Here is a 12,984-nt window from a genome sequence, read left to right as displayed (position 1 = left end):
GGGTACAACGTGGTACATACGTGACGGGGGCGCGGGCTGCGGGAAGGCCACGCTGGTGGCGCGCGCGGCCAGCCTCGCGCCCGCCTGCCAGCAGGACCTCGCGCTCATCATCAGGTCAGTAGGGTACAACGTGGTACATACGTGACGGGGGCGCGGGCTGCGGGAAGGCCACGCTGGTGGCGCGCGCGGCCAGCCTCGCGCCCGCCTGCCAGCAGGACCTCGCGCTCATCATCAGGTCAGTAGGGTACAACGTGGTACATACGTGACGGGGGCGCGGGCTGCGGGAAGGCCACGCTGGTGGCGCGCGCGGCCAGCCTCGCGCCCGCCTGCCAGCAGGACCTCGCGCTCATCATCAGGTCAGTAGGGTACAACGTGGTACATACGTGACGGGGGCGCGGGCTGCGGGAAGGCCACGCTGGTGGCGCGCGCGGCCAGCCTCGCGCCCGCCTGCCAGCAGGACCTCGCGCTCATCATCAGGTCAGTAGAAGTTTGTAGCAGAACCGCACAAGAAAATTATCATCCCTTGGTGATATATCTTCTACTATCGACTGAATGAATTAAACTCTTTATGGTTCCTGTCATAGAAAATACAGTTACATACACAATTATGTATAAAAAGATATAAACACAATAATAAACAAAACAAAGGGGAAACAACAGGCGGCCTTATCGCTAAAACGGTTTCAAGTTACTTATGAATTATGAAGTATTTAAATCTGTCCAGTTAGTTTTTGTTTTTATTACTTACAAACAGAAAAATACACATCTCTTTCTAATCTTACTGTAAATCTGTTCCTATTTTTGTCTAAATGTTAATGGCTTACTGCATCCAAACCACGCGGAGGATTTTAATATTGTGTGCACACTGTCTTCAACAGTTTCTTCTATACGTGCATATACAACGTCTGTCACATACACTGTTTTATACACCCGTGCTGCCGTTTACTCGTGTATATGATGATTTTTACCAATCCAATTATTTTGCCTTAACATACAATTCTTTTGCAGATTCGTGGGTCTCACTTCACAGTCAAGCAGCTCACATCTATTGTTGAAATCTATTGTGGACCAATGTAATGTGCTGCATGCAGGCACTGTCTACCGGGGACGTAATGTAAGCAATATATTATATTATTACTGTAATTACTTACGTCTCTAATTAAAAGTAAATTTTGACTAATTGTTTTGTTGGGTTAAGATGTGACCCTTGTGGTACTCCTAACACTCTTACTGTAATTGGTTGTAATAAAACTTCATTTACGATTTATTTTCTCTCAATGTATTTATACTAGTTAATTCATATGTAAAATAAAAACTATTATTTATATTTTGTTTATTAACTACGTGTTAGTTACTGATTCTAATGCTTTATTAAAATCCAATTCAATACTTATGGATCTATTTCCATGATATCGTATCAAATAATTACTTGTAATCTTAATTAATTATAAGTTGCAATAATAAAGCTTTTATGTAAATCTCCAGCAGTAAATGGCGATATTTGTTTTCTTTCAACAATTCTATTTATACAGTTCAGGTTTGGGATGACCTAAGTCTAGCAATGTGTATGTCAAGTATATCCCGCTTTTCCATATCCATTACCAAATGTGTTATTCTAAAAGACAATGTAGTTAGTAATATCCTTTGACCATCTAAAAATAATGTATTATAAAACAAAAGTTAATTATTATGAATCATTATCTTAATTTCAGGATGTACCATCTTTATCAGCTGCCCTGACTCGATTACTATCGGCGTTAGGGAGAGCACGACCAGTTTTATTAGCAGTAGTAGGAGCAGATGCTTTGAGAGGCGCGCGCTGGCTGCCTTCACGATTACCTGATAATGTTAAGATGATTGTCACAGTTACTGAAGGTTTGTATATAATAAAAAATGTATGAATGAACTATTTATTTACTTTAGCAGCCAAACACGGTACATAGTTAGTTACATTAGTTACACAAAAAGCACAATCGTTATGCACCAAAATCTAAACTACATCTGAACTACAAAATTTTGTATATAAAAAAAATAATAATAACTATTTCTATGTAATTTAAATGACTAACCAGCAGACTACGCACCTCAGGGTAAACAACAACCGTCGCATACATATATTATATTTCACTAGCTACTTGCCCCGGCTTCGCCCAGGTGTATATATATTATACATATAAACCTTTCCTGTCACTCTATCTATTAAAAAAATTTCAAATCCATCGCGTAGTTTTAAAGATTTAAGCATACATAGGGACTTTGTTTTATACTATGTAATGATTATCAAGATACATCCACGGTACTACTCATGCGTTCGTTTTCAAAGAACTAAGATGTCATGCTTCTTACCTAGTAATTTTAAAGCCTAATCTGATGCCCTACAACCTACAACTGAATCACAGCTTGCAAAACAAACTGATTGACAGCTGAAATAGGAGAGATTGAGGTACCCACGCAGACAACTTTATACAGTCAATAATTTTAAACAGCGATTTAAGCACTATATGCATTGAAAAAGTCAATCCTACAATTTTAATGTCCCTGGAATATTAACACTGCGCCATCTAGTCCCAAGCTAAGCAAACTTATGTTACGGATACTAGACAACTAATGGATATACTTAGATTTTTATTGCAAATATACGCATAATACACATAGAAAACTCCCAAGTCAAAACAATCAATGATACTCATGAATACAAATGTATCGAACCTACGACTATTAGAGGTAAAGCTGTGTTCCAAACCGCTAGACCACCGAGGCCGTCAATAAAACTACATGTTAATAAAATATATTTACACCTAAATATCTTACAACATTCATTACAGAAACAGATGAGCCATCAAGCTCAGCGATCATGGCAGTGCTGTCTTCTGAAGATGGACCAAAAGTTGTTCGAGCTCCTCCCGTAGGACCGGAAGAGGCTAAAGCAGTTCTTGTGGCTTGTGCGGCGACTTACAGTAAGACAGGAGCTGCCTCACCGCCTGAAGCTGCGGTGAAAGCTGTGCAAAAGTGCACCTTACCACTTTATGCTAAGGTATATAAATTACATATGCACTATAAGAATTTCTATAAAAGAAATATAAATAAAAACAAATTTCAATTAACGTACATAATAATAAACAAAACATAATACAAAAAATTAACTTAAACTAACTTTTATTTTGAGATACCATAAATTAAAAAGTCGTGTTAAATTATTAATTAGTCAAATATATTAAAAAGACCTAAATAATGACGTTACATATAATATTCACTTCAGATATTAGCATGGCAGATATCACTGTCAGCCGAGACCTTCACTGAGCAGTCTGAACCAGAAACAGCACCAGAACTGGTCATCTGCGAAGACCTGGAAGGCCAACTGACTCAAATCCTGATAACGACAGAAGCAGCTCTTGGAGCGGAGAGAGTGAAGAATTGTTTAGCGTTACTGACTGCTTCCCGGAGAGGTTTAGATGATACAGAAATATTGGACATGCTGGCACATGACGAACTGTTCAGAAGCGAAGAGACTTATTGTAAGTGTGTTAAATTATTAAGTTAATGTATACGTATTTTTTAATTGTAATATTTGCGCGTCCGTACTGGGGGCCCAACTGAAAATCAGCGCTGGAAAATATTTCCAGCATTATGCTGAGTTGTGGCCCACATTGACTCCGTTTTTTAATGTGTAAATTATTCTTGTATTTCTTATGTTATTACTGTAAAAACGAGTTAATAAAAAAAATTCTATTCTATTCTATTCTAAATTTATATTCAACACTAAGATACATTCTGTATTATTTTTAATTATTTTCTTTTAATATTATTTTACTTATTTTCTTTTAATAACACAAGGTTGATATTTTGATTTAAAATGTTTGCATTATCCGGCTCAAAGGACCAAATCAATGAGCGGTTAGTTTAGTTTACGATAAATGAGTTTCGTTCATTCATAATTTAAGAGTCACGCTATTGTCGGTGGAGCTCTTACGACTTTCCACGATCTTCTATCATCCTCTTTATATGCTGATAGGACATGTCATTCAAGAGTTTAATTAATATAAATTACTGACTATTGGTACAAGTACTTTGTATGTTCAGCACATAGTGTATGCACGGTTCGGGACCCACGTGTTAAGTGGGTGGTAATATTATTATTATAAATTGCTTAAGAAGGTCTGATAAGAAAGTAAAAAGATCTGATAATAATGTGTTGCCGAAGTCTCATTTTTAATCAGCTAAGTACAGTCTTCCGTTACAATGTCATTATAACCGGATAACGCTCCCCATCCCGGCAGTGCCGTGGGCGCCGGCGTCCCTGTTCTGGCCGCAGCTGGCGGCGCTGCTGGCGCCCTGGCTGCGGTGGGCGGCCGGCGGCGCCGCGCGCTGGAGGGACCAGGCGCTCGCACAGCACGCGCGCGACAGATACCTCGCAGACAACGAGCCGCGCGTGCGGCGCGCGCTGCTGCACTACTACCAGGTACCACGCACAGCACGCGCGCGACAGATACCTCGCAGACAACGAGCCGCGCGTGCGGCGCGCGCTGCTGCACTACTACCAGGTACCACGCACAGCACGCGCGCGACAGATACCTCGCAGACAACGAGCCGCGCGTGCGCGCGCGCTGCTGCACTACTACTACCAGGTACCACGCACAGCACGCGCGCGACAGATACCTCGCAGACAACGAGCCGCGCGTGCGGCGCGCGCTGCTGCACTACTACCAGGTACCACGCACAGCACGCGCGCGACAGATACCTCGCAGACAACGAGCCGCGCGTGCGGCGCGCGCTGCTGCACTACTACCAGGTACCACGCACAGCACGCGCGCTGCTGCACTACTACCAGGTACCACGCACAGCACGCGCGCTGCTGCACTACTACCAGGTACCACGCACAGCACGCGCGCTGCTGCACTACTACCAGGTACCACGCACAGCACGCGCGCTGCTGCACTACTACCAGGTACCACGCACAGCTCGCGCGCTGCTGCACTACTACCAGGTACCACGCACAGCACGCGCGCTGCTGCACTACTACCAGGTACCACGCACAGCACGCGCGCTGCTGCACTACTACACTACTACAGACGCAGATACTATCTCGCTGACTGCGAACCAAAGACCTTAGAACCGGCAACTGGGTATCACCGATTGAAAATCCAGTTATAAAGTAAAGTAGTATGTAAATGGAAATTAAAATTGAGCAAAAAGCCCTCTGGCCAGCAAAGCAAAAAAGAAAAGGAGGAAATGAGTGTACCTCTATCTATGATATGAGATATTTTTTGTAAGGATGATAATGGAATAGTGCACGCGACTGCGCTAACAGTTTACGCTGGCGGAGCACGAGTGGAGGATGTCAAGATGTTAAAAACCACGTATGATATATTTTACTACCTACTCGCCCCGGCTTCGCCCGGGTGTACATGTATTATACATATAAAACTTCCTCTTGAATCACTATCTATTAAGAAAAACGCTTCAAAATCCGTTACTTAGTTTTAAAGATTTAAGCATACATAGGGACGGTCAGACAGCGACTTTGTTTTATACTATGTAATGAAGAAATATATATTCATTTCATTTCGATCTTAATAGTTATTTTAATCGTTTCAGGGTGATTGGTACGAAGAAAATGATCCTAAAATGGCGGGACGACTAATATCGCAAGAAAATAAATTTTCTGAAGAATGGTAAAGTATAATTTATATTTACTTTCTATTAAAACTTTTGTACGTAGGTACAATAATGTACGAGGCAAATATGTGATCAGCCTATCAATTAGCGTAAGACAAAACGACAGAATACCTAATTTTGGTCGTCTAGTATAAAAATAATGATAAAATTGATCATTATTCATTATTCCAGCTTTAATACAATGTCTTGTCTATTTAATAAACGTACGTCCTAGTACGTTCTCAGCCGGCATTTTAGTTATATTTTAGTGTTAAAATGAATCATTAATTCCAGTTTTAATACACGGAAACTGGACGAGATACCGTACCAACATTATCATCTGTACAAAGACGAACCAAACACATTCGCCAACCAACCTTACTTCACCGACCTCTCCTATGTATACGACAAACTAGCTGCCACAGACTGCAGCCACTTCCTCGAAGATCTTGACTTGGTCCACATAGACCCTCAGCCGGAACATATACAGATACTCAAAGAGGTGTTTGAGATACACTCATACGCTCTAGACTATGACCATAGACAATTTTACGGCCTTTTACGAACAACAATGGAGAAAAGACAACGCGATGGGATACCGATTAAAAGTGAGATTGTAGAGAATTGGTCGAAGGAGATATGGGAGCCGCCTGTACCTACTTTCTATGCGGCAAACGAGGATTTCTACAAGGTTGTGGAGAATAAAGAAAAAAGGGACGTGTCTATGGTCGAAGGATTTGATAGTAAGACGTACGATTTGATCGTACGGTTTGATACGAGAGGAAAATTTGTGGCGACCGTTTCTACGGAAAGAGAAGAGATATGCGTTTGGGATGTTACTAAGTAAGTCTATTTTAAATACTAGCTGTATATCGCTATTTCGCACGCGTGCCTTTGAAATAAATAAAATTTCTAAAATAAGTGACCTAAGTTACTCCTTATAAAATTTGCTATCTACGAGTGAAACTCCCGTCAAAATCAATCCAAAATAAGAACAAACAGACAGACAAAAAATTATATATATATTTTTTTATGTAAGTACCTTACATAAAAAAAATATACTACTACTGTGATCAAGTGAAAAGCTGTTAATTTGAAATTACAAACACTTCAATTTTTTATTTATTTGTATAGATTATGTTAGAATATACCTGCTAGTTATAATAAGGCACCAAGCTCTACTCGTAAGTTTGGTTTTATACTGTGTAAATATCCTAAGAACGAGAGTTTTTTTAATGGATGATGATAAGCAGATGATGATATAATAAGTTATTTCTTGTAGCCGTTAGTTTTCCTAATATATAAATAATTAAAATTTTTATTTACGTTAAAGCACACAAGGCACTGTAATATTAACAACAAAATTAAAAAGTAGATACACAATTATAATACATTGGTCAGTCAACAAAATACAATACAATACAGGTACAAAAAAAACGGTGTCAATAACAGTGTGTGTGTAAATAGATAAATAATACTATTAATAATTATTCATTTTGGTATTTTTTTTTATTGTCAGATGTCAACTGGTGAGAAAGCTGGTTGGTGTAACACATCCTATAAACTTGGTGCCTATAGACGAGTATAGGTGTGTGGTACTATGTCGCAGGGAACTGAGGGTCTACGATTTAGATCATGTAAATTTTTCTACAATTTTCTATAATTACTACTATTTATTTATTAATGAAAAAGTTTGTCCCTACACTTGTAATATTTCTGTCTACACTCGGCACCCTTTCGTTAGTTTCCGTCTCCACATAACTTAGATTCTTAGATTTAAGTTCAGTGAAAAGTCAGTCCACGTTACGACTCCGCGTTGAGTGTAACCGTTAATAAGCCATGTAGCACACTATCAAATAAACTTTATAATTTAGATTTTTTTCGTACTACTCTAATGCTGTTGGCCGCAGCTGGCCTTTACAGCTTCCCAAGACGATAGGGGGCGAGTGCAGATGGCACTCCAAACCTGTGGAAGGACTTATGGATCGACTGAAGTCCAACTCCCGCCTGACGGATATGACTTTAATTTGAGGGCACCGCTGGGGTTTCGAACCACTGTTCAGGCTCGTAATTTCGATCCCCGTTTGAATTGAACGATTAATTTAGTACAATTATTACACCTGTGTACTCACATTGCAGGGCAAATTCTTAGTGGCGTTGAAGGGAGTTATGAACCAAAAGATGCCGTACTACGGACTCCATGATAGCAAGCACTTGGTGGCACTCTCTAGAAATAGGATGTATGTCAATTTAATGAATATTGAAAGCGGTAAGAAATATTGTATTTTTGTAAAACTAGCTTTATTTTGCGGAACTCGGATTTGTGTTATTATGTTTAATTCCGCTACATTTAGCATGTGTGAGACCACAAATATTCAAAGATAGAATATAATTTTATATTTAGAAAGAGTGTGTTTTTTGTCTTGTATCGTTCGTAAATTTCGCTGTTGACATGTTGTGAACCTTTTACCTTTTACCAATTATAAACATATTTTTTTATAATTGGTAAAAGGTATAAGTAACTAATGGTAATATACCATTGTTACCTGTATATTATAATTATGCTGTTTTTTCTTTTTATTTTTGATGTACATATTAATTTATGTAATTATTATATTTTTCTGTGAGAGGAACAATAAAGAGTTTTTCTCTTCGTTTCATTTCATATTTTAGTTTTGTATTTCAATATATTTATTTACACTGAACATTAAACCTCTACCTATTTAAATATCTGAAGTAAATTAAAATAGTAAGTCTACATCAACTAATTAGTCTGGTGGCTGAACAGTCTTTACCAGCGTTCATTAAAGTTATTCACCGTTTATGTTTTGTGTAATCTTTAACTGTAATTAAATCGAGCTCGTTTTGTTCCAGGCGATTGTGTAACGACGTTCAAAGCGGGAGAAGACAGATTTCTTAACTCCCTACTCGTTTCTGGTGATGGAAGGTAATTGTCTAAGATGTTAAATATTGTTACTTACAAGTGTATGCAACCTACCATTATATTTTATTACTTTTAAAAAAGAAACACAGAACTCTCGAATTTTAAATATGTTATTCTCAGCTGAATCACTGGAGGGAAAATACAAATCTTTTACAGTAGTACAAAATTATCGTTTTATTTTCATAAGAATATACAGTAATTTACATATTATTATAATAATAGTATCTCTGGATAATATATATAAATATTCACACAGCACTTGTGAATACTAAATTATTGATACAAATACATATATATTATTTTGTAAATGTTATATAAAAACACAACTGATAACAAACAGACTCTTGAATACAAATGTTTGTACCGTGCGTGAAACCGAACCAGCGACCATCGAAAGTAAGACGTGTACTAAACCTCTAGACCAGCGAGGCCGTCCAATATATATTTTTATAAGACTAACTGTTACTCTCAAATTCATGAACTTTTTCTAATACAACGATTATTTAAAAGAGCAATACACAAGTTTCTTGCACGTTCTTCTAATGATTAGACAGTTTTCCAAATAAGCGGTAGATTGAAAGAAGGATAAGTGTGACTATTCAAAAGTATTTGAAAAAAGGACTTTCTATTCTATTCTATTATTGTTTCTCTTCTATGTTTAGAATCTTAGTATGCGGGGACGAGACTCAGAAACCGTTTCCATTGCTGGTTTGGTCACTGGCGTCCCGGAAGTTGCTCTACGACTTACGGATACCACATCACGACTTCATCACATCCAAAGCTGCTATTACTTATGAAGGTAAGATCATTATGGGACACAGTTACCTAGATACATGAAAATAATAATTGCATTTAATAATGTCTAATAAGACAAATTCAATATTGTCTAGCCACTGCTGTGTCTAAACTGTGTCACCCCACCTAACATTTTCCTATTGTTATTTAGTATATAAGATCATTATTTCTATGTATATATTGTCAGTTTATTACCATCTGTAATATACATCGTCTCGACCATCAACATCATGGAGTAACCGCCACGAGTATAGCAATTTCAAGAAACCTTAGAAAAACATTGAAAGCACATTGGTTTAATGATCTGCCCTTACTTACTACTCAAAGATCTTGAGTTCTGGTTGTAATAAATCGTAATACTGCATGTAGAGGGAAGAGGCTTGTTAGTTGACCCTTTTACTACTAATGTATCATCTCAGTGTGACCTTCAAGGGCTTTCTCCAGATAAAACATCGTGATGAATTCCTCGCGAATCTGCCACAATGGGCTAACCTCATATTCATCTTATGGTGCTCCGCTGGCGTAAACCGTTAGCGCAAGCGGGTGCACCATTTTTATTATCATCCATAAAAAAAATTACCATGTCAGGTTGACTTCAAACATTTCCCTCAGGAAACCATGAATGTGGTGAAACGTGGTGAAACGTGGTGAATTTGCCACTATGTGCTAACTGACCTGACCTCATACTCATCACGTTCCACTGGTTCACCATCAGCATAAACCGTCAGCGCAGACGGGTGCACCATTCTATTATCATGAACTAAAAAGAAACAGTCATTTTATGTTTATATTATTTCAATGCACCTTACGCCATTTTCTACCAGTCAACTAATTAATTAATTTTGATATAATACCAACAGGTTCGTACGTTTGCGTGGTGTCCAGAGAGCTCGACGAACCCAGTCCAAATTTCATCGTAGTGTATGATCTACAATCGGGGACACTGTTCAAGAAGTGGAAGCCAGGATGTGACACCGTGGCGCTGGCTATCAGCTCCGTGGATGGATGCGTGGTATCCGGCCTCGCAGATACTAGAATACTAGTATGGGACTTGGTTACTGGTGAGAAAATAACATTCTTTTAAAAATCGAACAGTAATGTTTGTTCTACCGAATATACAACAGACTGTGTTCTGATGAATTGTTTGACATGATGCCTACGACTACCTTTTACCATCGCACCGCTCGCTATCGCCAGGGAATTCATCCCCACATGCTGGAACCTAAGTGGTCTCGTACAGTGCGGTTTTGGAGGAGCTTCCTCCCGCGTACACTTAGATTGTGGAATGAACTACCTGCCAAAGTTTTCTTGAGAGACTACAGCATGGGGTTTTTCAAGAAGGATATATTAAGGTTTCTTAAGGGTCGACAACACGCATGTAACACAACTGGTGTTTCAGGCGTCCATAGGCTACGGTAACCGTTTACCATCAGATGGGCCGTATGCTTGTTCATTATACTTCAACAGTAAATGTTTAAAAAAACGTGTGGTGGTGTGCAGGTAACTGCCGGCTGACGTTGCGCGGGCACGTGTCTGCGCCGTCGCTACTGCGGTTGGCCAAGTCCGGCGGAGTACTCATGTCCGCAGACCGCGCCGGCCGGGACCCCTCAGTGCGGCTGTGGGACCTCCACGCGGGTAAATATTACCACTCACTATTGTTACGTAAAAATGTAAACTAAAAAAATAGATTCCAGTTACGTAAAAATGTAATCTAAAAAGAATAGATTCCAGTTACTTAATAATGGAAACTAGAAAATGTGTTTTCCAGTTACGTAAAAATGTAAATTAAAAAATATATTCCAGATACGTAAAAATGGATACTAAAAAAAAATATTCCAGGAGTTGAGTTTCTTGTCGGTTCTTCTCATCTCGAAATCATACCGAACTGACGATAGTTTTGATATATCATAAGAGTCTGTAATAGACCTACATGAATAAAGATATTTTGAATTTAAATTTGAACGTAATATTGTAAACTTTTGGAGTTAGGACATGCGTCATTCCTTGGCGACGTGAAGGCCCTTGTCCTTTTACACATTTTCCATTACACGTTTGGTTGAGATTGTGGATTGCGATTTTGTCAGCGGCCAACGGCAGAAAAACTCGTACTTGTATCCAAAATATATTCATCAATCATACATTATAATTATTGGTTCTTAAGATAGTAATAGTCAATGAACACTTTTTTTTACTACTGCTCAATATACCCGTCTATAACAACTTTGTCATTTTTGTATCCGGCCTTTTCGCGGGAACCGACAGACTGTCAAACTGGCGGTGTTGCCACAAATTAAAAAAACATATTTTCACCAACAGGCAAATTAATAGCTGTATACACACCTCCGGAGCGCATCACGTCTTGCGAGGTGTTATTAGGCGGGTCAGTGCTGGCCATCGCGCTGGAGAACTTCAAGGAAATACTGTGCGTCAAGTTGGAAGGCCCACTGGTGGAGTCAGTAAGAGCTGGCAGGGAGGGTGAGTACGATGACAAAGGATACGGCGATGAAAGCGGCGAGGGGAAAACGTTCTCTGTTAGAGGAAGCGAGGGATGCTGATAGTAACTTTAACTTAACAAATATCATTTCAATAGGACCGTGATTACGTTTAGACTACTTGGATTTATGAGTTTATATAAACAATTTTAATAATATTTATATATTTAATGTGTACATGTATTATATATATAATTTCCTCTTGAGTCACTCTATCTTTTGAAAAACCGATTCCAAATCCGTTGCGTGGTTTAAAGAGTTAAGCATACATAGGGACAGACAGCGACGTCAACTTTGTTTTATATTATGTAATGATCATCTCAAGACACAACGCCATCTAGTCCCAAATTAAACTGGTTAAATCTTGTGTATATTTACAAAAAATAAACGTATCTATGTACATATCTACAATGATATAAAGTCACTAAATGTGATCACGATCCTAAATTGTATCAAAACTCTATAAAACAACATAAATATATTGCAGTGAGCGTCTTCATTGACAGAATGTATATTTTATAACAATTCTTGTTTCTCATACAATATAATAACAATCACTTGTTTTTACAATCAATTAAATAATTAATATCATATAAATGAATCGTAATCAAGGTGAATCATTATTATAATTCAAAACAGGTTTCCATTACGGTAAAGTCGATTATGAGCTAGTGGAAGTTGATTTATCTTGGGGTCATTTATAAATTATGTTACACGTGGGTTACATGGACCGTAAAACGGGGAGGGGTCGATGAAGTGTGACAATGGGTGGAGAAGGGCGAAGAATGATCGACAAAGGCGATGTGTGACGAAGTGTAATATTTTATGACAATGGGTGGGAGACGTTATAAATTTCTAGACGTCACAATTCAAAATCTATACTTTATTAATACCTAAGTATTTAAAATGAAGATTAGACTAATTTCGGAACTGCTGTTTCTTATACTTTAATCATTTCTGAACGTTAAATAAATGTGTAGAGTAAGGAGCTCCTCACATGTGACCAGCTTATATCTGACATACGCGACAACGTCGCCCGAGGCACGATCTTGTTGATCCTGACGACCCCATAACGGCAGTTCCGTCCCCACGGGC

At 38.7% G+C, this 12,984-nt stretch overlaps 1 protein-coding gene across 1 annotated transcript in view; it reads left to right on the top strand.

Annotated features, from left to right (window-relative positions):
• The window catches only part of LOC131849694 (uncharacterized), a 58,626-nt gene extending 46,611 nt beyond the window's left edge, over positions 1-12,015 (top strand). The window contains exons 11-24 of the mRNA XM_059199806.1: positions 1,009-1,114; positions 1,713-1,875; positions 2,826-3,034; positions 3,260-3,518; positions 4,281-5,026; positions 5,599-5,675; positions 5,953-6,501; positions 7,178-7,295; positions 7,798-7,927; positions 8,533-8,605; positions 9,265-9,401; positions 10,258-10,458; positions 10,898-11,032; positions 11,714-12,015. Of these exons, the coding sequence (XP_059055789.1) occupies positions 1,009-1,114; positions 1,713-1,875; positions 2,826-3,034; positions 3,260-3,518; positions 4,281-5,026; positions 5,599-5,675; positions 5,953-6,501; positions 7,178-7,295; positions 7,798-7,927; positions 8,533-8,605; positions 9,265-9,401; positions 10,258-10,458; positions 10,898-11,032; positions 11,714-11,952 (3,142 nt within the window). The 3' untranslated portion in view covers positions 11,953-12,015. The remainder of the gene's footprint in view (positions 1-1,008; positions 1,115-1,712; positions 1,876-2,825; positions 3,035-3,259; positions 3,519-4,280; positions 5,027-5,598; positions 5,676-5,952; positions 6,502-7,177; positions 7,296-7,797; positions 7,928-8,532; positions 8,606-9,264; positions 9,402-10,257; positions 10,459-10,897; positions 11,033-11,713) is intronic.
• Positions 12,016-12,984: the final 969 nt, after the last annotated feature.

The sequence above is a fragment of the Achroia grisella genome, unplaced genomic scaffold (genome assembly GCF_030625045.1).
Source record: "Achroia grisella isolate CSIRO2021 unplaced genomic scaffold, CSIRO_AGI_Agris_v1 utg660, whole genome shotgun sequence".
Classification (NCBI taxonomy): domain Eukaryota; kingdom Metazoa; phylum Arthropoda; class Insecta; order Lepidoptera; family Pyralidae; genus Achroia; species Achroia grisella.
This window is presented reverse-complemented; position numbering and strand designations above follow the sequence as displayed.